Source organism: Pristiophorus japonicus, chromosome 22 (genome assembly GCF_044704955.1).
Source record: "Pristiophorus japonicus isolate sPriJap1 chromosome 22, sPriJap1.hap1, whole genome shotgun sequence".
NCBI lineage: Eukaryota > Metazoa > Chordata > Chondrichthyes > Pristiophoridae > Pristiophorus > Pristiophorus japonicus.
In genome coordinates, this window is record NC_091998.1 from 48,194,665 (window position 1) to 48,219,086 (window position 24,422).

General features: G+C 50.7%; 1 protein-coding gene across 3 annotated transcripts in view; it reads right to left on the reverse strand.

The window, feature by feature from the left end:
- The window catches only part of sema4c (sema domain, immunoglobulin domain (Ig), transmembrane domain (TM) and short cytoplasmic domain, (semaphorin) 4C), a 101,734-nt gene that overhangs the window by 21,244 nt on the left and 56,068 nt on the right, over positions 1-24,422 (reverse strand). For 2 of the 3 annotated variants that reach the window (XM_070866099.1, XM_070866098.1), the window contains exons 6-9: positions 22,930-23,026; positions 16,818-16,934; positions 8,866-9,017; positions 4,666-4,841 (exon numbers count right to left, since the gene is read on the reverse strand). In XM_070866099.1, coding sequence (XP_070722200.1) covers positions 4,666-4,841; positions 8,866-9,017; positions 16,818-16,934; positions 22,930-23,026 — 542 coding nt within the window. The remainder of the gene's footprint in view (positions 1-4,665; positions 4,842-8,865; positions 9,018-16,817; positions 16,935-22,929; positions 23,027-24,422) is intronic. The other variant, XM_070866100.1, reaches the window with a different exon arrangement.

The window sequence follows — 24,422 nt, forward strand, 5'->3', positions numbered from 1 at the left end:
CCTTTCCCCCTCTCCCTCCGCTCCATCCCCCGCCTCCCTCCTCCTCCTCCTCTCTCTGCCCCTGCCTCCGCCCTCGCCTCCTCCCCGCCTCCCATCATCCACTATCCTCTCTCCCTCTCCCCCTCCCCTCCATCTACTGTCCCCTGTCCCCCCCCTGCCCTCTCCGCCCCCCCCCCCCCCCCCCCTCTCCCCTGCCTCCCCGGTTTCCTGCCTCTCCCGCTGTCCGGGCCTACTTTACCCTTTCCCACCGTGATCCAGATTTGGAATCAGATACATATAAAACACCGGAGTATAAATGTGGTTATTATAAAGAAGCAGACTGTTTTGGAACGTCAAAGAAAACCCAACCAGCCCCTCGAGCACCTTATTTGTGCAATTTGGTGAATGAGGAGAAAACTGTTGACCGAGAGTGAACTGTTGTCACGGGGTTAATGAGGAGACAAGATCTCCCCCCATCCCCCACAGGTTGAAAGTCAGTGAATTATCCTTTCCAGCCCAAAGTGACAGGGTTAAAACGGAAACTAAACACCACGGCAGTCGGTGATTAAATCAGGCTGGTGCCTGCTGGGCCCATGTGTGAGGCCTTCCGGCACCTTCCGCCATGTGCCACAGAGCAACCTTCTACCTGAGCCCACCAGCTGGAGCCATCATTCACGGCCCCCCCGCACAACCTCAAAGTCCGCCCGTCAAACGTCACAGTCTTCGAACAAAAGAAAGGGTTTGGGGGGGGGGGGGCGGGGGGGGGGAGAGGAAACTGCATCTCAGCAAGATTGTCGAAATCCTCCAGGGGAACACACCGAGAGAAAATCTCCTTGAAGCATCTCGAGCCTGCCGCAGTGCAAGTCTCGCAGCTCCCCGTTCTGTGGTTCACAAATGGCTGTGTGGCAGTCCCAGGGGCTTCCTGCCCCAGATTTACACGGCCTCCCGTGCCAACAAGGCACCAGGTGAAAGGTTTCTCCCCAACCCCCAACCCCCTACCCCTACTGAGATGCGTTGCCATTGGCGCCAGCACGTCTCTCTGGCAACTCACCCTCCGCAGCCATCCCTCAACGTTCCAGCCCGTGCAGCGAGTGCCGGCACACTCTGCCACTCTACGGCTGTGGGGGGCATCGATTACCGAGCCGAGTCCTCCTTCCGATCGCCCACACGCAGACACTAAGCCACTGGGAATCGCTGGCGAGTGACCGAGGACGGGGAAACCCCCTCCGGTCTAATTCGGCGGCAGAACCCAGATTGTCGCACTCCCTCCAAAATTGCCACCCTTGCCCGAGCATCACACCGGGCGTGCATTTCCCCGGCGAGTCATGGGGAGGCGGGGCGGGGGGGGGGGGGTGGGAAACAGACGGGGAGGGGGGAGAACGTACCCGCTAAGCTGTGTACGTTGGGGCGGGATAGAATCATAGAATGGTTACAGCACATAAGGAGGGCATTCGGCCGGTCGAGCCCATGCCGGCTCTCTGCAAGAGCACTTCAGCTAGTCCCACTCCCCCGCCCTTTCCCCATAGCCCTGCAATTTTTTTCCCTCAAGGTACTTATCCAACTCCCTTTTGAAAGCCACGACTAAATCTGCTTCCACCACCCTCCCGGGCAGCGCACTCCAGATCCTAACCACTCGCTGCGTAAAAAGGGTTTTTCCTTCTGTCGCCTTTGGGGTTCTTCTGCCAATCCCCTTAAATCTGCGTCGTCCGGTTCCCGACCCGTCTGCCGATGGGAACAGTTGCTCCAAAGGTCAGGTTGTCAATGGCGACACCAATCCACAGGAAACGAAGGACGAGAACTTTTTGGGAGGAGTGTGGGCTCTTTAACTGGCTGTGTGGCCCATTCAATTTTTTCCCCCCCAAGCGCGGCTATTTACACCGAAAAGCCGGTGAGCAACCTGCACGGGACCTCCAGATTACCGCTCGGCCACACAGCTTAGCGGGAACTTTCAAACTTGCAGAACAACAAGTGACAGGAGGCAAAGCTTCCCTGAATTATATCTTCCACCCGTCGCACGTTTGAGGCCTAGCTGGAAGGTTTCATGTGGGGATAAAGAATAAATGAAATGAAGTGCTGGGTCGATAGTGAAACTGCTGACTAGGCTGCACTACATTCCGAGAAAGTGCATCAAATCCCAGTCAGGAAGCTCCTGGCTGTGCACTTACTCTCTCTTTTACGTTCAGCGACAGATGGAATCAATGGAATCCTTCCCCTCCCCCTCCCACGTGACCACCAGAAGCCTAAACTCGGAACATGTCTGGACTTTTTTTTCTCAACCCCGCCCTCTCTCCCCCTCCCCCCACCCACCCCTCCTCCCAACTGTAATCTTCCTTTCCGTAAACACGGAAGACAAAAGATAAATAGTGACTTGTCTGTTTACAGCAAGCGGGCCCGAAAACGATTTTAAAAATATATATATATCTCATCATCATCATCATCATCATAGGCAGTCCCCTCGGAATCGAGGAAGACTTGCTTCCACTCTAAAAATGAGTCCTTAGGTGGCTGAACAATCCAATAAGGGAACCACAGTCCCTGTCGCAGGTGGGACAGAGAGTGGTTGAGGGAAAGGGTGGGTGGGACTGGTTTGCCGCACGCTCTTTCCGCTGCGCGCGGAATGACCATCGTGGTGGCAGCTCCCCACGGAGCTCCCCTGCCAAACAACTCCCATCTTCTGCCACCCGACAACTTTCCACCCTCAGCCTCCCACTGTCTAAACCTCCTCTAGCCCCAATAGACCCTAACAGGGAGGGGGTGGATTTACTTAAATCCTTACTTTAAACCCAACCCTGCGAATCCCACAAGTTCGGGCCTACCTCAGGCTTCCCACCATACCACCCATAATCATCATAGGCAGTCCCTGGAAACGAGGATGACTTGCATCCACGCCAAAAAAGGTGTTTCAATGAAGGACCCAATATTCCGGATCCCAAACTACATCCTGAAGGGTGGAAGATGCCTGTGCGTGGATTTTTTTAACGTGGGGTGGCCATTGCACACCAGCCACCACACGGGCTTGACAGAGCTAGGTCTTGGTCCAGTGGCAAGGGTTGAACCAGGACGACTGGAGACCAGCTCTGCTGCACGGACCTAGTGCGCGCACATATCGCAGTGTGGGCTGGGCCCGTGCTGCCCCCTGGGCCTACGGCTCTCCTGGGCCCCGATCACATCGCTCTACGAACTCTCGCCGCTCCATCGCCCCGACCTCGCTGCTCCTGCTGTACCTGCCCGCGCTGCGATCAGCAGGAGTAGGCGCTGCTCCCTGCAGTGGCATGCCGCCGCACGCTGCTCCCTTAATGGTCTCTGGTCTGTAGGACGCAGCTGCTAGCAAACCGGACCAGTGAAGCCAAGACATTGCCCTGTGTGCAACGGCACAGACTTCCAAGGTGCCCCAACTAGTGCTGTTCGCAGTTTGTGCCAAAGCAGGAGATGGCGTCCCTGGGTGGGGGTCAGGGTGTGTCCACCTGAACGCCATCCCGACTTGCATTCCAGGGAAGCGCGTTGTGAGCGGCTGAGGCTCAAATGTGATGTTCCGGCAGTTGAATAGTCTGTCGGCGCCAACGGCCTAGGTTGACGCACGCAGACTGGGCAGCTAAGCGGATAACAGTGGCGCAGTGGTTATGTTGCTGGACTCGTAATCCCTGGGCCTGGGCCGCGGCAGCTGAGGAATTTAAATTCAATTAATGAAATAAATCTGGAATAAAAAGCGAGTGTCAGTAATGGTCGGATTGTTGTTGAAAAAAAAAACCCCCACATAGTTCACTAATGTTCTTTAGAGAAGGAAATCTGCTGCCCTTACCCAGTCTGCCCTATAAGAACAACATAAGAACATAAGAAATAGGAGCAGGAGTAGGCCATACGGCCCCTCGAGCCTGCTCCGCCATTTAATAAGATCATGGCTGATCCGACCATGGACTCAGCTCCACCTCCCTGCCCGCTCCCCATAATCCTTTATTCCATTATTGGTTAAGAAACTGTCTACCTCTGTCTTAAATTCATTCACTGTCCCAGCTTCCACTGCTCTCAGGCATGAATTCCACAGATTTACAACCCTGAGAGAAGAAATTCCTCCTCATGTCTGTTTTAAATGGGTGGCCCCTTATTCGAAGATCATGCCCCCTAGTTCTAGTCTCCCCCGTCAGTGGAAACATCCTCTCTGCATCCACCTTGTCAAGCCCCCTCATAATCTTATACGTTTTGATAAGATCACCTCTCATTCTTCTGAATTCCAACGAGTAGAGGCCCAACCTCCTCAACCTTTCCTCATAAGTCAACCCCCTCATCCCCGGAATCAACCGAGTGAACCTTCTCTGCATTGCCTCCAAAGCAAATCTGCCGCCCTTACCCGGCCCGGCCGATATGTGACTCCAGACCCACAGCAAAGTGGTTGACTCTTAACTGCCCCCTGAAATGGCCCAGCGAGGCACTCAGTTGTTTTCAAGGTGGCGGCTCACCACCACCTTCTCGAGGCAAATAGGGATGGGCAATAAATGGCGGCCTTGCCAGCGACGCCCACATCCAATAAATATTTTTACAAAAAATGTTCTGTGGTCTGCCGTCACTCAGGTTCCCGTACACAGACTGGGCACTTGGCAGGGGTGTTGTGGCCAGAGTCAGCAACGGGGGTGGGGGGGGGGGGGGGGGCAGGGACTGAAAGGAAATAAAATATCAGAACCGAGGACTTACCACTGCGCCTGGAAGATACCAAAGAACACGGTGTTCTGCCAGTTGCTGTCGTTCAGCGTGTAAACAGTTTGGATTTTGTTGAAGTGAATCTGTTGTTCGGGGACCGAGCACAGCAGCCGTGCCTTCAGGAAGGTTGTCCACTTTTTCTGAAGGGTTCGAGCCCCACCCAGGTCACCCTGCCATTGGGGGGGAAAAAAACTTGCATTTATATAGCGCCGTTCACAACCACCGGACGTCTCAAAGCGCTTTACAGCCAATAAATTACTTTTAAACTGCAATCACGGTTATGTAGTCAACCATGGTAGCCAACCTCCGCACAAACTGCACCCACTAACGTCAACTGAGGTATTTGGTCCATTAATCTATTTTATTGCAGGATGTTGGTTGAGGGCGGAGATTGGCCCGGAATGCAGGAGACACCCCTGCTTTTCTGCAAATAGTGACATGACATCGCTCACCCCGACCTGAACAACAACGATTCGTATTTATATCGCGCCTTCAACGTTGCAGAGTGTCGTACGGTGCTTCACGGGAGCTTTACCAATCAAAGCTGGACACCGAGCCAAAGGAGGATAACAATAGGGCAGGTGACCCAAAGCTTGGTCAAAGAGGTCGCTGGTTAAGCAGCATTTTATTCACTCAAGGGGTGTGGGCGTCGCTGGCAAGGCCGGCATTTATTGCCCATCCCTAAGTGCCCTTGAGAAGGTGGTGGTGAGGCTGCCTTCTTGAACCGTTGCATTTTGATACAACTGAGTGTCTCACTGGGCCATTTCAGAGGGGCAGTTAAGAGCCAACCACATTGCTGTGGGTCTGGAGTCACATATCGGCCAGACCGGGTAAGGGCGGCAGATTTCCTTCCCTAAAAAAGGACATGAGTGACCCAGTTGGTTTTTTACAATAATCCGGTAGTTTCATGGTCACCATCACTGATACTAGCTTTTAATTCCAGACTTATTTAATTAACTGAATTTAAATTCCCCAGCTGCCGTGGTGGGATTTGAACTCACGTCTCCGGATCATTGGTCCAGGCCTCGGGATTACTCGTCCCGTAACTACTGTATTGTAAAGGAGGAGAGAGAGGCAGTAAGATTCAGGCAGTGAATTCCAGAGTTTAGACAGCTAAAGGCACGACTGCCAATGCTGTAGCCATTAAAAGTCGTGATGCACAAGAGGGCAGGATTGGAGCAGTTTAATGACTTGGGCAGAAGACGGTAGCTCCGGCAAAGCAGCACTTCCTCAACACTGCACTGAGGTGTCAGCCTTGATGGCCTGTAATTAGACTAGCTCCGGCACTGGACGCAAATTCCTCGACCCAGAAGCGGGATGTTATTGACAGAACCAAGCTGGCCTCTGCATTTCAGATGCTAAACCTGCACCCCCCACCCCCCTCTCTCCACCCGCTGCCCCGTGACCTCTCCCCATCAGATTGCTGGAATACTGTCAATTAGCGCGAAAAACAAGTCGACTGGGAGTCGGATGGAGGTCGCTCATAGATGTCTTAGCCGGTGCCCTCGACAGCTGTTGGGAGACCTTTTGTCTGATCCTAATTGAATTGGAAATGAGGACCCGAGGGTCAAAAAGGCAGTGTTGTAAGCCATGATAACCTGCATCCCCCTCCCCCCACAGGAGAATCCCTGCTGATGCTGCACTGTTGAAAGATGGATGGCCGTCACGTGAAGGAAGGGGTTTTATTGGGAAGGATTAAGCGAGGGATGAGATAATGGGGGAGGAACAAACACAGAATGCAGCAGAGAGCAGAGGAAGGGAGGGAGGGGGGGGGGGATGGTGGATGCCTGCTTGAATGTAAGAAAGGAGGAAAGGAGGAAGGGAAGGAGGAAGGAAAGAAAGATATTAAGGAAAGAAAGAAAGAAAGAAAGAAAGAAAGAAAGAAAGAAAGAAAGAAAGAAAGAAAGATATTAAGGAAAGAAAGAAAGAAAGAAAGAAAGAAAGAAAGAAAGAAAGATATTAAGGAAAGAAAGAAAGAAAGAAAGAAAGAAAGAAAGAAAGAAAGAAAGAAAGAAAGAAAGAAAGAAAGAAAGAAAGAAAGAAAGAAAGAAAGAAAGAAAGAGAAAGAAAGAAAAGAAAGAAAGGAAAGAAAGGACGAAAGAAAGAAAGAAAGAAAGAAAGAAAGAAAGAAAGAAAGAAAGAAAGAAAGAAAGAAAGAAAGAGAGAAAGAAAGAAAGAAAGAAAAGAAAGAAAGGACGAAAGAAAGAAAGAAAGAAAGAAAGGACAGAAAGAAAGAAAGGACGAAAGAAAGAAAGGACGAAAGAAAGAAAGAAAGACAGAAAGAAAGAAAGAAAGAAAGGACGAAAGAAAGAAAGAAAGGATGAAAGAAAGGACAGAAAGAAAGAAAGGACGAAAGAAAGAAAGAAAGAAAGAAAGAAAGGACGAAAGAAAGAAAGAAAGGATGAAAGAAAGGACAGAAAGAAAGAAAGGACGAAAGAAAGAAAGAAAGGACGAAAGAAAGAAAGAAAGGACGAAAGAAAGAAAGAAAGAAAGAAAGGACGAAAGAAAGAAAGGAAGGAAGGGAAAGGAAAGAAAGAAAGAAAGAAAGAAAAGAAAGAAAGGACAGAAAGGCTTGCATTTATATAGCGCCTTTCATATCAATCAGACGTCCCAAAGCGCTTTACAGCCAATGAAGTACCCTTGGAGTGTAGTCACTGTTGTAATGTGGGAAACGCGGCAGCCAATTTATGCACAGCAAGCTCCCACTAACAGCAATGTGATAATGACCAGATAATCTGTTTTTTTTGTTATGTTGATTGAGGGATAAATATTGGCCCCGGACACCGGTGAGAACTCCCCTGCTCTTCTTCGAAATAGTGCCATGGGATCTTTGACGTCTACCCGAGAGGAGACGGGGCCTCGGTTTAACGTCTCATCCGAAAGATGGCACCTCCGACAGTGCGGCGCTCCCTCAGCACTGCACTGGGAATGTCAGCCTAGATTTTTGTGCTCTAGTCCCTGGAGTGGGGCTTGAACCCACAACCTTCTGACTCAGAGGCGAGGGCTCTGCCCACTGAGCCACGGCTGACACAGCAGAATGCAACTACGAGAAGCGAACAGGGAGAATACCAGGGTTGGGCCACAGTACAATCAGGATAAGTCAGGCTAACTGAAGAATTCCTCAACCGTCTGTATACAGTAGTCTGAGGAATACAATGGGAAGAGAGTGGATGTCTATTTTAGGTGAAGGGAACAATTAAAGCATTTCCTTCTCACAGCTCCGGCTAATAAATGATGTAGATTTGAGAATGAATTTACCAAGAGGTAAATTACTCCACAGGGATGGATGGTTGCAGAGGGGCGATAGGAGGCTGGTCATGTGAACAAGGACATAGGGGATTGCAAAGGGGATGGAGTATAAAAGCAGGGGAGTCTTACTACACAGATATATAAAGGTATTGGTGAGGCCACACCTGGAATACTGCGTGCAATTTTGGTTTCCATATTTACAAAAGGATATACTTGCTTTGGAGGCAGTTCAGAGAAGGTTTACTTGGTTGATTCTGGGGATAAGGGGGTTGACGTTGAGTAGGTTGGGCCTCTACTCATTGGAATTCAGAAGAATGAGAGGTGATCTTATTGAGACGTATAAGATTATGAGGGGGCTTGACAAGGTGGATGCAGAGAGGAAGTTTGCACTGATGGGGGAGACTAGAACTAGGGGGCATAATCTTAGAATAAGGGGCCGCCCATTTAAAACTGAGATGAGGAGAAATTTCTTCTCTCAGAGGGTTGTAGATCTGTGGAATTCGCTGCCTCAGAGAGCTGTGGAAGCTGGGACACTGATTAAATTTAAGACAGAAATAGACGGTTTCTTAATCGATAAGGGGATAAGGGGTAATGGGAAGCGGGCGGGGAAGTGGAGCTGAGTCCATGATTAGATCAGCCTTGATCTTATTGAATGGCAGAGCAGGCTTGAGGGGTCGTATGGCCTACTCCTGCTCCTATTTCTTATGTTCTTTTAGTGATCCAGACAAACCTGGATGTGGTGTGGGATAGAGGGGAGGCATTGTGGATCAAGGGAATCAAGAAAGACAGAGTGGCCACTGTGGCGGAGTTTAAATTCAGACATAAATCTGGGAAAAAGAGTATTACGAAGAACATTAAACTATAGCCAGGAGGATGCCGAGTGTGCACGGATTCACTGACCATCACCCGTACCAGAGAGGCTACAGATGTCGGAGCTCAGCTCACCTTACAGACACGTGCGACCCTCGCCACCACCTGCTCTCTGTAGCAGTCGTACTCCACAGCTCGCTCGCTGAAGAAAAAATAGATCTTATCGTCGTCCCCCATCTCGCTGTTTACACTTTCTTGGATGTAGGCGGAGCCAACAAAGTTTGGTTCTGGAACAAGAGGAGGAATAAGTTGACAAGAGTCAAGTGTTTTTGCAGGAACAACATGAATTTATATATTTATAAAGAAATAACTTGTATTTATATAGCGCCTCTAATGTCCCATGGCTCTTCACAGGAGTATTATGCGATAAAATTTTGACACCGAGCCGCAGGAACAGGTAAGTTTTAAGGAGCGTCTTGAAGGAGGAGAGAGAGGTAGAGAGACGGAGAGGTTTAGGCAGGGAGTTCCAGAGCTTGGGGCCCAGGCAACAGAAGGCACGGCCACCAATGGTTGAGCGATTATAATCAGGGATGCTCAAAGGGCAGAATTAGAGAAATGCAGATATCTCGGGGGGTTGTGGGACTGGAGGTGATTACAGAGATAGGGAGGGGCGGGGGGGCAATGGAAGGATTTGCAAACAAGGATAAGAATTTTGAAATCGAGGCATTGCTTATCCGGGAGCCAATGTAGGTCAGCGAGCACAGCAGGTGATGGGTGGGCGGGAGGGACTTGGTGCGAGTTAGGACACGGGCAGCAAAGAAAGTTGCTAGCAGCTTACATTTTCCCAATTCTATTACAAGCCCCAATCTTGGGCAGCCAGTAAACTGCCCATTTGTCACAGCCCCGCAATAGTTCAGAGACTTTTTGTAACCCACTTGCTCTTCAGGCAGGTGGGTGTCCGAGTTGGCTGGACCGGTTCTCCAGGGATGTGTCCGCCGTGGAGATCTCTGGCACGTACACGGGTTGGGTAGCACTGCCCTCTGGGATGTGTCAAACTCGGGTAGGTTTGTTCCCAATGTGTTGAATTTGGGTTGAGATATGACTTGGGAGTTAGAATGGTAGAAATCTATGGCACAAATGGAGTGCATTCGAACTGTCGTGTCCGCACCGGCTGACAAGGTGCTATCCAGCCTCATCCCACTTTCCAGCTCTTGATCCGTAGCCCTGTGTACTTCAAGTGCACATCCAGGTACTTTTTAAAATGTGGTGAGGGTTTCTGCCTCTACCACCCTTTCAGGCAGTGAGTTCCAGACCCCCTCTGGGTGGAAAAAAGTTCTCAACTCACCTCTAATCCTTTGACCAATCACTTTAAATCTACGCCCCCTGGTTATGAACTCCCTGCTAAGAAATAGGTCCTTCCTTGTCATGTCCATGTTGGACTGAAGTGCCATACAGAAAAATCCATCATGGATGGAGGCACTGAGTTTGACAGCAGCAACAAAGTGGGTAAATGCATGGGGAGAATGGCTAGATCCGAGATCTTTCGGGAGTTGGCCATCAGGGCGGGCAGTGGTTGGACAGGAGTAGGCCATTCGGCCCCTCGAGCCTGCTCCGCCATTCAAGAAGATCATGGCTGATCTTCTGCCTCAACTCCACTTTCCTGCACTCCCCTCAATTCCATTTGGCCTCAGGACCCCAGTGTAATGTATTTGCTTCATGGGTTCATAGCAACACATTGCTATGAAGAACTAGTTGGTTTATTAGCAAAGGTTTATCACACTGCACATTACCAGTTCATCCACCAGGCTCACAACCACCTGCCTCAACGTGGATTTCCCAAACCCAACTGGTTGGGGTTTTCTTGAATCTTGTGAACATCACATGACTGGTCAAGCCACTCACAACTCAACAGCTCTACCAGCCTGTGAGCATACTCACAGGTGCATACACTGCACCCAGAGTTTGAGAGATGTCTCCCAGTCCTGATTAGCATGCATTGACTCTTACTGGAAGAGGCACAGCTCCTGGGGCTGCTGAGGAGCAGGTCAGGTTTGGCTCGGATGCCAAAAGAAAGGTTAATTCTCTCTTCAACGTGCAGCATTGTTTTAAAATGTTCCCTCCGTGGCTACATGCACTGCTCAGGGTTGAGACCAATCTACACGAGCCAGGAAGGTGTCAAGTTCAACCTTGAGTGGGCTCAGGCAGTAGTTGCGAGACACAATTAGATTTTAGTGTTCCTCGGCTAGGAAAAGGAAACATTAGCATTTACTCTGGCTCCTGATCGCAGCCCAGTGACTGGAAAGTCTACATCAGAGGAAGGCAGGAGGCGGCTTGGCTATGATGCCCCCACAGTTGAATAGCCAGCGGACACTCACTGCCTATAAATAATGGACGGCTATTTCATAGGATCTTACAGCGTGCAAAAGGTGGCCATTTGGCCCCATCATGCCTGCTCTTTGAAAAAGCTCTATAATTCACCCCACTTCTTTGTTCTGTCCCCATTGCCCTGCAAATGTTTCCTTTGCAAGTATAACTCCAGTTCCCTTTTGATAGTTATTACTGAACCTGCTTCCCCCACCCCGTTAGGCAGATCACAGCAACTCGCTGTGTAAAAATAATTCTTCTTCTCCCCGTTTCTTTTGCTAATAATCTTCAATCTGTGTCCTCTGGTTACTGTTCCGACTGCCAGCGTAAACAATTTCTCCTTAGTTACTCGATCAAAAACCCTTTGTAGCTTTGAACACCTCGACTGAATCGTCCCTTAACCTCCTCTGCAAGGAGAACAATCCCAGCTTCTCTAGAGTTCTGACGAAGGGCCTCAGACTGAAATGTTAACTGTTTTTCTCTCCCACTTTCTCCATTCTTTTCACGTAACTGAAGTCCCTCATCCCAGGTACCATTCTGGTCAATCTCCCCTGCACCCTTTCCAAAACCTGCCTTTCTTCCTAAAGTGTGGTGCCCAGAGATGAGGGGGTTAACTTATGAGGAAAGGTTGAGCCTCTACTCATTGGAATTCAGAAGAATGAGAGGTGATCTTATTGAGACGTATTAGATTATGAGGGGGCTTGACAAGGTGGATGCAGAGAGGGTTTCCATTAATGGGGGAGACTTGAACTAGGGGGCATAATCTTAGAATAAGGGGCCGCCCATTTAAAACTGAGATAAGGAGAAATTTCTTTTCTCAGAGGGTTGTAAATCTGTGGAATTCGCTGCCTCAGAGAGCTGTGGAAGCTGGGACATTGCATAAATTTAAGACAGAAATAGATGGTTTCTTAATCGATAAGGGGATAAGGGGTTATGGGGAGCGGGCAGGGAAGTGGAGCCGAGTCCATGATCAGATCAGCCATGATCTTATTGAATGGCGGAAAAGGTTCGAGGGGCCATATGGCCTACTCCTGCTCCTATATTCTGATGTAATTGGACACAATACTCCAGTTTGGGCCCAAACTGTGATTTATAAAAAAAAAAGTTTAGCATAACTTCCTTGCTTTTATACTCTATAATAGGGCTGGATTTTCCGGCCCTCTGCACGCAGTTTTTTGCCCCGGAGCGGCGACAATGGTAGCGGTGAGGTGTTCTGGGAGGGCGGTCAGCCTCCAGCGCCCCGCGGGGATTTTCGGGCCTGGTTTTGCGGTGGTGGGGAGCAGCGCCGGCCGGAAGAGCTGAGCCCGGGTGTGCCACGCCCCCTGGTTGCGACACCGCCGCGAGTTTTGACTCCTGCCCGATCCGCAGCGCGCCCTGCAGCGCCCCCCCCGCAGTGAGCGCCTGGGAAATCGGGCGGTCCAACGATACCGACAGCGGAGACGCAAGTAATGCCCCCCTGAGGCAAGTGCGATTGTTTGCTCTTTTAATTCTTGTGTGATTTATGTTGTGGGAGCGTGGGCAATGCATTGAGAATGTTTTTGTCGTTTTTTTTTCCAGGTTTATTTTTTTCTCCCCCAGGCGTCTCTGGGAGCACTCCCGACCCGGCTCTTTAACTCGGGAATTTCCCACGCTAACGTCCCAAGAGAGACGTACAACGCCTCTCTTAGCACTGCGCCCCACACTCGGGGCCCAGCTCCCCAATTTTAATAACTGAGGCACAAACTTTCCTGTCCCGCCACCATTACCGCTCCGGAATCATCAAAGCCGAAAATCCTGTTCATAGCCTTTTAAAAAAAAACATTGAGTCATATCAGCTTGTGCTGCCACCTTCAAAGATCGGTGTACGTGAACTCACAGGTCCCTCTAGTCTGGCACCCCTTTAGAGTAGGTATTGAGAGGGCTGCAACGGTATCCGGCTAAGAGCCATCGCTTTCAGGAACAGATGCGGGGGGAAAATTTGGCAAGGAGAGAAGCAAAAATAAAACTGAAATCTTACAGCTGGCCAATTCTTTCACATCAAGGCGACAGCGTCTGCTGTTTGATTTAGCCTGTTTGGCCCATCGACCTGTTTACTCACTCCAGACGGTGAGCTCGGTGCCTGACAGTTACACGTTAGCTCTTCACAGATCAGCGAGACCAGCCAGGCTGTCACCTACAACCGTCACTATCCCGATCCAGGGCCAGGAACTATAAGCCACCTGCCAAATGCTCTCTCTCTCTCTCTCTCTCTCTCTCTCTCGCTGTCTCCTTGTGAGGAGGTGCATCTTGCTCTGGCTCCCTCAGCACAGTCGCCCGTTTGTTCAGCGTGTTTGGCACGGGGCCCGCTCCCGAGAGATCGCACCATCTGGAAGCTGAGCAGTGCAATCCAGCTCAACGGCCTCCTCCATTCTTGGGACGTTACACAGAGTTCCAAAAAACCAACTGAGCCCCTCGGAGTCAGCAGGCTGTGGGTTCAAATCCCACTCCAGGGACTGGAGCGCGTAAAATCTAGGCTGGCTCTCCCAGTGCAGGCGCCTATCACCAGCACTGGACTTCTCAAAGCTCTTTACAGCCAATGAAGTACTTTTAGAGGGTGGCCACTATTGTAATGTAGGAACAGCGTAGTTGGGGGGGTGGGACGCTGAGGCAGTAAACTGCATAGGAACAGGAGCTGGTCATTCAGCCCCTCGAGCCTGTTATGCCAGTCAGTGAGATAATGGCTGAACTGCGACCTAACTCTCTATACCCGCCTTTATACCTTTGTTTAACAAAAAAACAATTGACCTAGCATCAATTGCCGCTTGCGGAAGAGAGGTTCAAACTTCTACCACCCTTTGTGTGCAGGAGGTTCCTTGCTTCATTCCTGCAGTTCTGTCCATCGGCCTGTTCTTTATCAATGCCGTCAGGCCGTCAATCGCTAATGGTCCAGACCACCAGACCCCCACTCTCCGCAGCTCCAAGCGACAGGCTTCAAAGCAGCACCCGGGTCTTTTTTTAAAAATCGTTCACGGGATGTGGGCGTCGCTGGCAAGACCGGCATTTATTGCCCATCCCTAATCACCCTGGAGAAGGTGGTGCAGTCCGTGTGGTGAAGGTGCTCCCACAGTGCTGTTTAGGGAGGGAGTTCCAGGATTTTGACCCAGCGACGATGAAGGAACAGCCGATATATTTCCAAGTCAGGATGGTGTGTGGCTTGGAGGGGAACGTGGAGGTGGTGGTGTTCCCATGTGCCTGCTGCCCTTGTCCTTCCAGGTGGTGGAGGTCGCGGGTTTGGGAGGTGCTGCCGAAGAAGCCTTGGCGAGTTGCTGCAGTGCGTCTTGTAGATGGTGCACACTGCAGCAGGGTGCGCCGGTGGTGGATGGGGTGCCGATACAGGGAGATGGGAGGGCAGTGGTGGGGAATGGACGGAACGGAACAGATACAGACGGGAACGGGACATGGACTGAGGATATTAACGGGGGCCTCGCATTATTATTCGGCAATGCCCACCACCGCCACACAACCAGCGTCATCCACCTATCCCTGCTCAAATGGGAGGTGCAACGAGACTTGGGTGTCATGGTTCATCAGTCACTGAAAGTGGGCATGCAGGTACAGCAGGCGGTGAAGGCGGCAAATAGTATGTTGGCCTTCATAGCTAGGGGATTTGAGTATAGGAGCAGGGAGGTCTTACTGCAGTTGTACAGGGCCTTGGTGAGGCCTCACCTGGAATATTGTGTGTTCAGTTTTGGTCTCCTAGTCTGAGGAAGGACGTTCATGCTATTGAGGGAGTGCAGCGAAGGTTCACCAGATTGATTCCAGGGATGGCTGGACTGTCATATGAGGAGAGACTGGAGCGATTGGGCCTTTATTCATTGGAGTTTAGAAGGATGAGGGGGGATCTCATAGAAATGTATAAGATTCTGACGGGTCTGGACAGGTTAGATGCGGGAAGAATGTTCCCGATGTTGGGGAAGTCCAAAACCAGGGGACATAGTCTTAGGATAAGAGGTAGGCCATTTAGGACTGAGATGAGGAGAAACTTCTTCACTCAGAGAGTTGCTAACCTGTGGAATTTCATGCCAGAGAGTTGTTGATGCCAGTTCATTGGATATACTTAAGAGGGAGTTAGATATGGCCCTTATGGCTAAAGGGATCAAGGGGTATGGAGAAAAAGCAGGAAAGGGGTACTGAAGGAATGATCAGCCATGATCTTGTTGAATGGCGGTGCAGGCTCGAAGAGCCAAATGGCCTACTCCTGCACCTATTTTCTATGTTTCTATGAAACTGCACGTGCTTCGGGCATTGAGCGAAACTCGGAGCAGTCTGAGCTGTGAAGCCTGCTACAGTCAAATAGCCCATTGATACTCTCGAGGGTCAGTGCCCTTGGCTGCCGCTTTGTTTTGCTGCCGTTTCCTTGGATCTGCTGTTCCCACTGGGAAAGGCGAGCTGCTAATTAATGCAGGATGGCAGAGGAGGTTGGGGGGGGGGGCGGGGGAAATGAGGTAATCCTTCAACGCGATACTGCTGTAGTTCTTGTTATGTTCAAATATTAACCGGGAGAGCTGCAGCTTCCCTTTGAGAAGGCAAGGTGGAGGGTCTTGCAGGACTGCACAAAGCAGGAGAGGTGAGAGTTGAAGTCAGGGTGTCAGTGGTCATTAGAAGCATGGGACACATGCGGATGATGGGAGTGGAGAGGAGGAGGTAACGAAAAGGTTCACACAGCTTTCCTAAAACAATGCACGGACCCAAGGTGGCCGGGGGGGAAACGATGTACAGTCTCCAGTTATCTTAACAGTCTCCAATTCTATTGTCAAGATAAGGAAGCTGAATTCAACAGTAAAGCACAAAATGTTGAAAATACACAGCAGGTTTATCAGCATCTGTCAAGGGAGCTTCAATTTGTATCTAACCCATGTGGTATCTTACGTAGCAATGTTTGATGGGACAGTGTAGAGAGAGCTTTACTCTGTATTTAACCCCGTGCTGTACCTGCCCTGGGAGTGTGTGATGGGACAGTGTAGAGGGAGCTTTACTCTGTATTTAACCCCGTGCTGTACCTGCCCTGGGAGTGTTTGATGGGACAGTGTAGAGGGAGCTTTACTCTGTATCTAACCCGTGCTGTACCTGCCCTGGGAGTGTGTGATGGGACAGTGTAGAGAGAGCTTTACTCTGTATCTAATCCCGTGCTGTACCTGCCCTGGGAGTGTGTGATGGGACAGTGTAGAGCGAGCTTTACTCTGTATCTAACCCGTGCTGTACCTGCCCTGGGAGTGTGTGATGGGACAGTGTAGAGGGAGCTTTACTCTGTATCTAACCCGTGCTGTACCTGCCCTGGGAGTGTGTGATGGGACAGTGTAGAGCGAGCTTTACTCTGTATCTAACCCGTGCTGTACCTGCCCTGGGAGTGTGTGATGGGACAGTGTAGAGGGAGCTTTACTCTGTATCTAACCCGTGCTGTACCTGCCCTGGGAGTGTTTGATGGGACAGTGTAGAGGGAGCTTTACTCTGTATCTAACCCCGTGCTGTACCTGCCCTGGGAGTGTGTGATGGGACAGTGTAGAGCGAGCTTTACTCTGTATCTAACCCGTGCTGTACCTGCCCTGGGAGTGTTTGATGGGGCAGTGTAGCGGGAGCTTTACTCTGTATCTAACGAGTTGATGCTGACAGAGCGGCTGATGTGGAAACGATTCCTTCCCCCCCAGCACGTCCATCGTTGATTTGATGAGCCAGTTAAAACATTCACAGTAGTTGAAAGAGCTTACCATTCAGCCATGAAGCTAGATATTCCGTCTTCATTGAGTAATGATGGCCCAAATTCCGCAGGATAACTGGTTCTGTGCCAAGAAAATTGTTCAGAGTTGCAGAATACAATTCCCCATCTGGAGAGAGAGAGAGAGAGAGAGAGAGAGAGCGAGATCAGGAGCAAAACCCAGCTGAGTCCTACATTTATTGATGAGCAAAACATCTACGCTGGAAAGGTATGTGAAGCACCCCACACTCGGCACAGTGCCCCTCCTTGCTGGGTCAGCCTAGACAGGGACTGCCGCCAAGCTATTCGCCTCGGTGAGGCAGAACAACAACAACTTGTATTTATATAGCACCTTTAACGTCGAAAAAAACATCCCAAGGCGCTTCGCAGCAGCGTTATGAGACAGAACAAATAAATTTGACACCGAGCCACATAAGAAGAACTTACGGCAGGTGAGCAAAAGCTCGGGTCAGAGAGGTAGGTTTTAAGGAGAGGCTTGAAGGAGGAAAGGGAGGTAGAGAGGCGGAGAGGTTTTGGGAGGGAGTTCCAGAGCTTGGGGCCCAGGCAACAGAAGGCACGGCCACCGATGGTGGAGCGATTATAATCAGGGATGCTCAAGAGGGCAGAATCTGAGGAGCACAGACATCTCGGAGGGTTGTGGGGCTGGAGGAGATTCCAGAGATAGGGAGGGGTGAGGCCATGGAGCGATTTGTAAAGAAGAACAAGAATTTAGAAATCGAGGTGTTGATTAACCGAGAGCCAATGCAGGTCAAGGAGCTAGGTGCGAGTTAGGACACGGGCTGCCGAGTTTTGGATCACCTCTAGTTTACATAGATCAAGGCCATGTGTTGAAGGTCACTCCTCAAGTATTCCAACTCTCCAATTTACCCGCCCGTGAAAAAACCCAAGTTACCTTTCACTAATTCCCTCCTCTCCCTATTTCTGGTAGATTGTTCTAAACGTTGATTAACTCTGTCGGAAGATCGGCGAGGAGTTGAATTTGCACTCAGTTTGCGAAGGACCCGATTCTCCTTGAACTAATCTTCATGGTTATCTAATCGGCGAAGATCTCACTATTCGTCAAGGCCGCCACCCCCGCCTCCCACACCCACCCTGCCCCCTCTCTGGAGTGCATGGTTTAAGCCTCGTTAATCTTCCAATCCTTTTACAAGTCAGGATTTGTATCACCTTTTTAATGCGTGGCCAACACACAAGAGTGTGCAGGACTCCTGAGCCAAGCCAGGCCGTCACAAAAGGCCTCGGCCTAACCTGTGCAGACCCCTGCTCCCTGAATCCCATTTGCTTAAGATTCTCCCGAACTCAAAACAAGTCGAATCGACCATCGCTCTCCTTTTCGGAGTTTCCTCCGACTCATTCGATTCCCTTTGTTGTGAAATGCGCACTCATTTTTGACAGCGTTGCATTTTATCTTCCATTTTCTGCACAACTTTATCTCAAACCTTCTTGCAAAACTGCTCCCTCTGTTCCGACTGCCTCCCTAATTCAGGGCCAGCTGCAATTTTAAACACCAGTGTCCGGGTCAATTATGTAGGCGAACAAAAGGCCACGTTTTGGCCCCGTGTGCCTCCTTCCCCAGTCTGATTCCCTCACACGCTTCCTCCATTTCCGATTCTTTAAACAATATCTTGCGCAGTCCCATGTTCCCATGACATTTCGCTTCATTAGTTTTTCAACATGTCTCATTCCATTCACATACACTTTCCTAACAGGAGCCGGTCGAAAGCCATCCCGGGAATCCCGGCTGATTTATTCCCTGTGCCTAAGAGGCTAAGAGGCTGCAGGGTGACTTGGACAGGTTAGGTGAGTGGGCAAATGCATGGCAGATGCAGTATAATGTGGATAACTGCGAGGTTATCTACTTTGGTGGCAAAAACAGGCAGGCAGATTATCTGAATGGTGACAGATTAGGAAAAGGGGAGGTGCAACGAGACCTGGGTATCATGGTACATCAGTCATTGAAAGTTGGCCTGCAGGTACAGCAGGCGGTGAAGAAGGCAAATGGCATGTTGGCCTTCACAGCGAGAGGATTTGAGTATCGGAGCATGGAGGTCTTACTGCAATTGTACAGGGCCTTGGTGAGGCCACACCTTGAGTATTGTGTACAGTTTTGATCTCCTAATCTGAGGAAGGACATTCTTGCTGTTGAGGGAGTGCAGCGAAGGTTCGCCAGACTGATTCCCCGGATGACATATGAAGAAAGAATGGATCAAGTAGGCTTATATTCATTGGAATTTAGAAGAATGAGAGGGGATCTCATAGAAACATATAAAATTATGACGGGATTGGACAGGTTAGATGCAGGAAGAATGTTCCCGATGTTGGGGAAGTCCAGAACCAGGGGACACAGTCAAAGGATAAGGGGAAAGCCATTTAGGACCGAGATGAGGAGAAACTTCTTCACTCAGAAAATTGTGAACCTGTGGAATTCTCGACCACAGAAAGTTGTTGAGTCCAGTTCGTTAGATATATTCAAAAGGGAGTTAGATGTGGCCCTTTCGGCTAAAGGGATCAAGGGGTATGGAGAGAAAGCAGGAAAGGGGTACTGAGGTGAATGTTCAGCCACGATCATATTGAATGGTGGTGCAGGCTCGAAGGGCCGAATGGCCTACTCCTGAACCTATTTTCTATGTTTCTATCCCGAGGAACGAGAGCCAAGTGGGATCAGTCGACACCCTCTGCAAAGCGCGCCGATAGAATCCTAGAATAGTACAGCACATAGGAAGGCCATTCAGCCCATCGAATCTCCACCGACTCTTTCAAAGAGCAACCCAGTCAGTCCCACTCCCCCGCTCTTTCCCCATGTCCCTGCAATTTTTTCCTGCTTTATGTATTTATCCAATTCCCTCTTCACTATTGAATCTATTCCCGCCACCCTACCAGGAGGCGCATTCCAAATCCTAACCACTCGTTGCGTACAAAGGCTTTTCCTCGTGATGGGTGACGGCAGTACTGGCTCAAATTAACAAACTATCCAGTCGGACAGCGTGCTAGCATTTTTTGTTTAAGTAGAAAGTTCGGCACAGGAGGTCATTATTCCCATCGAGCCTCTGCCAGCTCTCCACCATTTCCTCTGATCCCAATTTCCTGCTCTTCCCTAGTGTCCTTCATTAACTTGCTTCCTGACTAATTTTTTTTTTTTGTTCCTGGCACAAGGGCGTTGCTGGCAAGACCGGCATTTATTGCCCGTCCCTAATTGCCCCTTGAGAAGGTGGTGGCAAGCCACCTTCGTGAACCGCCGCAGCCCATGTGGTGAAGGTGCTCCCACAGTGCTGTTAGGGAGGGAGTTCCAGGATATTGACCCAGCGACGATGAAGGAACGGCCGATATATTTCCAAGTCAGGATGGTGTGTGACCTGGAGGTGGTGGTGTTCCCCTGCGCCTGCTGCCCTTGTCCTTCTAGGTGGTAGAGGTCACGGGTTTGGGAGGTGCTGCTGAAGAAGTCTTGGCGAGTTGCTGCAGTGCATCTTGTAGATGGTGCACAGTGCATGAATGACTGAGGTGCTGAGGAATAACAGGAGAACTGGTGAGAGTCAGCACCTTCAGGGAAGGGAGGATGGAAAATTATCTCTTCAAATCAGAGGAAGGTCAGCGGTGTGAAGTTTATGCTGCAATCAAGCACATCCACTCCATTTACAATCAGTATATCGCCACTTCCTCTTATGCATTTCCCATCAAAATATTATTTTGTGGAAAACTGGCTCCCATGTTAACCGGAATTGCCTTGCGTGTTTATGGAAGAATTTCACACACGCAGAGAGAGAGAGAGAGACACAGAGTGAGAATGAGAGAGAGACAGAGAGTGAGAGAGACAGAGAGTGAGAGAGACAGAGCGCGAGAGCGAGAGCGAGAGCGAGAGCCACACACACACACACAGGGACAGAGACACACACAGACACAGAGCGAGAGAAACAAAGACACACACAGACTTTTGGACGAGGGTCTTGGAAGTGAAGATGGCCACATTTAAAATGAAACGAGTTACCCTGAGGCATGATAACGCTCCTGGCATATGCCGACGGTTGAATTTGAGTTAGCTGGCGGTGTGTGTTTGGATGGTTTATACAGGAGAATGTGGGAGGAGGACTAGGGGGTAGAACGTGGTGTTTGTACAGATCAGTTTACAGTCGTAATCAACTGGAACTGGAGCCGGCAGACAGGATAATGCATACATAAACACGTCTGCTCGGCCTGTCCAAACTATTCCCTCCCTCGCACGGCAAACGGCCCTTGCTTCTGGCACTCTCAGTCCTGGTTTTGCGAAAGGGATGCATCAGTGGGTCAGACAAAGTCAGCCGGCTGGGGTCTCGAACCACTGGCCCGGGACCATTTCTATTTACATTTCCTGGCACCTTGCCTCCTGCGCTAAAGGCGACGAACGTTGCCGTGGCGGCAGTTTCACGGCCAGTCCCTCCCACCCGCCCCCGAGTGGCCATTCTCTCCAACTGCAAGTGCAAGGCAGTGACGGACGGAGGGCTATTCGACTGGGAGAGGCGTCGCGGATAAGCCCAACGCCATCCTCATCCAGCGGGAGACGGTGGAGAAAGTACGTGGGACAGGGGGGCCCATGGACGGTCTCTGGCTTCCCTAACCTTCCGGAGCACAGAGAACAAACTGGTCCCCTTTCTCTCCGTATCACCCACCCCACCCCACCCGCAAATCAGCACAGACCAAAGTTGGAATATATCGACCCTCAGGCCTACTGTGCTCACGCATCATCATATGCAGTTCCTCATATCGAGGATGACTTGCTTCCACGCCAAAAAAAGGATGAGTTCACAGGTGGTTCAATGAAGGACCTAATATTCCGGGTCCCCAACTACATCCTGAAGGGTGGAAGATACCTGTGCGTGGATTTTTTTTTAAACGTGTGGTGACCATTGCACACCAGCCACCACACGGGCTTGACAGAGCTAGGCCTTGGTCCAGTGACAAGGGTTAACCAGGACGACTGGGGACCAGCTCTGCCGCACGGGCCTAGTGCGCGCGCAGTGTGGGCTGGGCTGTGATGCCCCGGGGCCCACACCTCTCCTGGGCCCCGATCACGTCCTTCTACAATCGCTCGCCCCTCCTGCTGTGCCTGCCCGCTCTGCAATCAACAACCTGGTCTCGCAGCCGTCGCCCTCCTGCAGTGGCCCTGGCCTGCTGATGGTCTTGCAGGCCGAGACCGTGCCTGTTTTAAACTGCGCCCGCGCCCGTTTTAAACCGCGCCGTGCTTCTGCGCTCCTGGTGATGACTGAACATCATGGCTTCACAATGAGGCATTTACTCAGCTTGGAAAGATACTCTGGGTCGATTCAGTGTAAAGTGCTCACTACCACACAGGGCGCTGCAATTATCCTCGCGGGAAACGGAAGTACTTCTGTGAAATTAAAACGAAAACAAACAGTGCACAGCACACCCATTTAGTCCGATTTTGCATTGGAGGTTTCGGGTTTCAGGAGCCCATCCAGCCAGCCGAGTGCCAGGCGGCAGTGCGGTTTGGGACAGGCCACGTCGGAATCACCGGCCGACCGGGGGCACCACTCTCTCAAGGGGCCCCCCCAACATGGCACAGAATAGCACCAGAGTTCCAACTTCACTTTGAGCTCACCTGAAGCTGCAGCCCCTCACCACACCCAGGCTCACAATTCAGATCCATTGCCTTCGTGTGCACAGAGCTGGCTTATTGACGAGGTCAGGAACCAGGAAACAACAAAATAAATGGGAGTCCCTGTTGGAATCCTCCCACTTCTTCGCCACAGTCTGCTCGCCTTTTCTTCTTTTTAAAAAAAAAGGAGACCGAGCGAGAGCGCGCGACAGAGCGAGCGAGAGCGAGCCCGAGCGAGCGAGAGAGACAGAGCGAGCGAGCGAGAGAGACAGAGCGAGCGAGAGCGCGCGACAGAGCGAGCGAGAGCGAGCCCGAGCGAGCGAGAGAGACAGAGCGAGCGAGCGAGAGAGAAAAAGAGAGCGACAGAGAGAGAGAAAGAGAGAGCGACAGAGAGAGAGAGAGAGAGAGAGAGAGACACGCAGAGAGACAGAAAAAAAAATGTTTGGCTCTCCATAACACCAGCAACGGTTCTGTGCGGGTCAGCAAGAACCTGCTCACAAGGGCCTGAGCTACTCACCCACAATCAGGCCAGTGTGACCTTTGGCAGGGTCGTAGGGGCATTTTCCTTTCCCATCCTCCATGGCCGCTTTGTTTAAAGTAAAATTTCGCACCGCCTATCAAAAGAGAGAAAGAAAATCTTTCATTCCAGCTTGTCAGAAAAGGCCTCGAGCTTTTCCCTGTAATGAAGAGGTGACGTGGTGCAGATAACACTTTAAGGATTTACTGACAGGGGTCGCTGCTGGTTACACCAGGCGCGAGACTTTATCGGGCATGGAACCATACCGCGACCAGGCTTAGCACCTTTAGGAAAAGGCAAGGCGTATTAAAAAAAAAAGAACGGTTGGTGTCATCCCTCCCGCAATCGGGTACGGTAGCGCAGTGGTTATGTTACTGGACCAGTAATCCGGAGGCCTGGAATAATAATCCGGAGACGCGAGTTCAAATCCCACCACGGCAGCTGGGGAATTTAAATTCAATTAATTAAATAAATCTGGCATAAAAAGCTAGTCTCAGTAATGGTGACCATGAAACTATGAGGAGAAATTTCTTCACTCAGAGGGTGGTGAATCTTTAGAATTCTCTACTCCAGAGGGCTCAGTCTTTGAGTATAGTCAAGGCTGAGATCGATAGATTTTTGGATATTAAGGGAATCAGGGATATAGAGATAGTGCAGGAAAGTGGAGTTGAGGTCGAAGATCAGCCATGATCTTATTGAATGGTGGAGCAGGCTCGAGGGGCCGAATGGCCGACTTCTGCTCCTAATTCTTATGTATACCGAATTGTAAAAACCCATCTGGTTCACTGATGCCCTTTAGGGAAGGAAATCTGTCGTCTACAGGCCACCCAGCCTTCAGAAAGCGGAGGGCTGTTAGGAATGGGCAATGATTGCCAGCGATGTATTCACATCCCGTGGAATACAGAAAAAACAAACAGGTGCCTGCCCACCCTCAGCCGTTACCCATCTCCCTTGGCTGGTGTCACGCCTCCAATCCTCCCATGCATTATTCGGATCCGTCGGTTGCTATCGAGACCCTGAGTTCCCCCTCCTTCCCACATAGCCGTCGTTCCTCCACCCGACCCAAGTGTTATTTGTCTCCTCTTTCCCCAGACTCCCTCCCCCCGCGGCAGCCCCCACCCGTTCAGTCATTGGGCGACTCCCCCCATCCCTCTCCGTCCCGTTCGGCTACTGTATCCCCGTGGCGACCCGATTTGAGGCTCGGCGGAATGAGGGGCTAATGATCGGGGCTGCCTTACAATACAGCGCCACTGCTGAGTGACAGGGTGTCGTTATAACCCGATCCCCCGCGGGCAAATAAAGATCCTTTCCATTTGTTCCACCCAGTAAACAACAGGTCTATTTATAAACCCGGTTTAACCTGCCATTGCAGAGGACTGGAGGGGGTGGTGGGCGGGGGGTTGCTGCTGCCCTTCCCCTGCCCTGTTATTGGCTGCCTGGTTCGAATATACACACACACACACACACACACACAAAAGGTGAGGAGCAGGGTC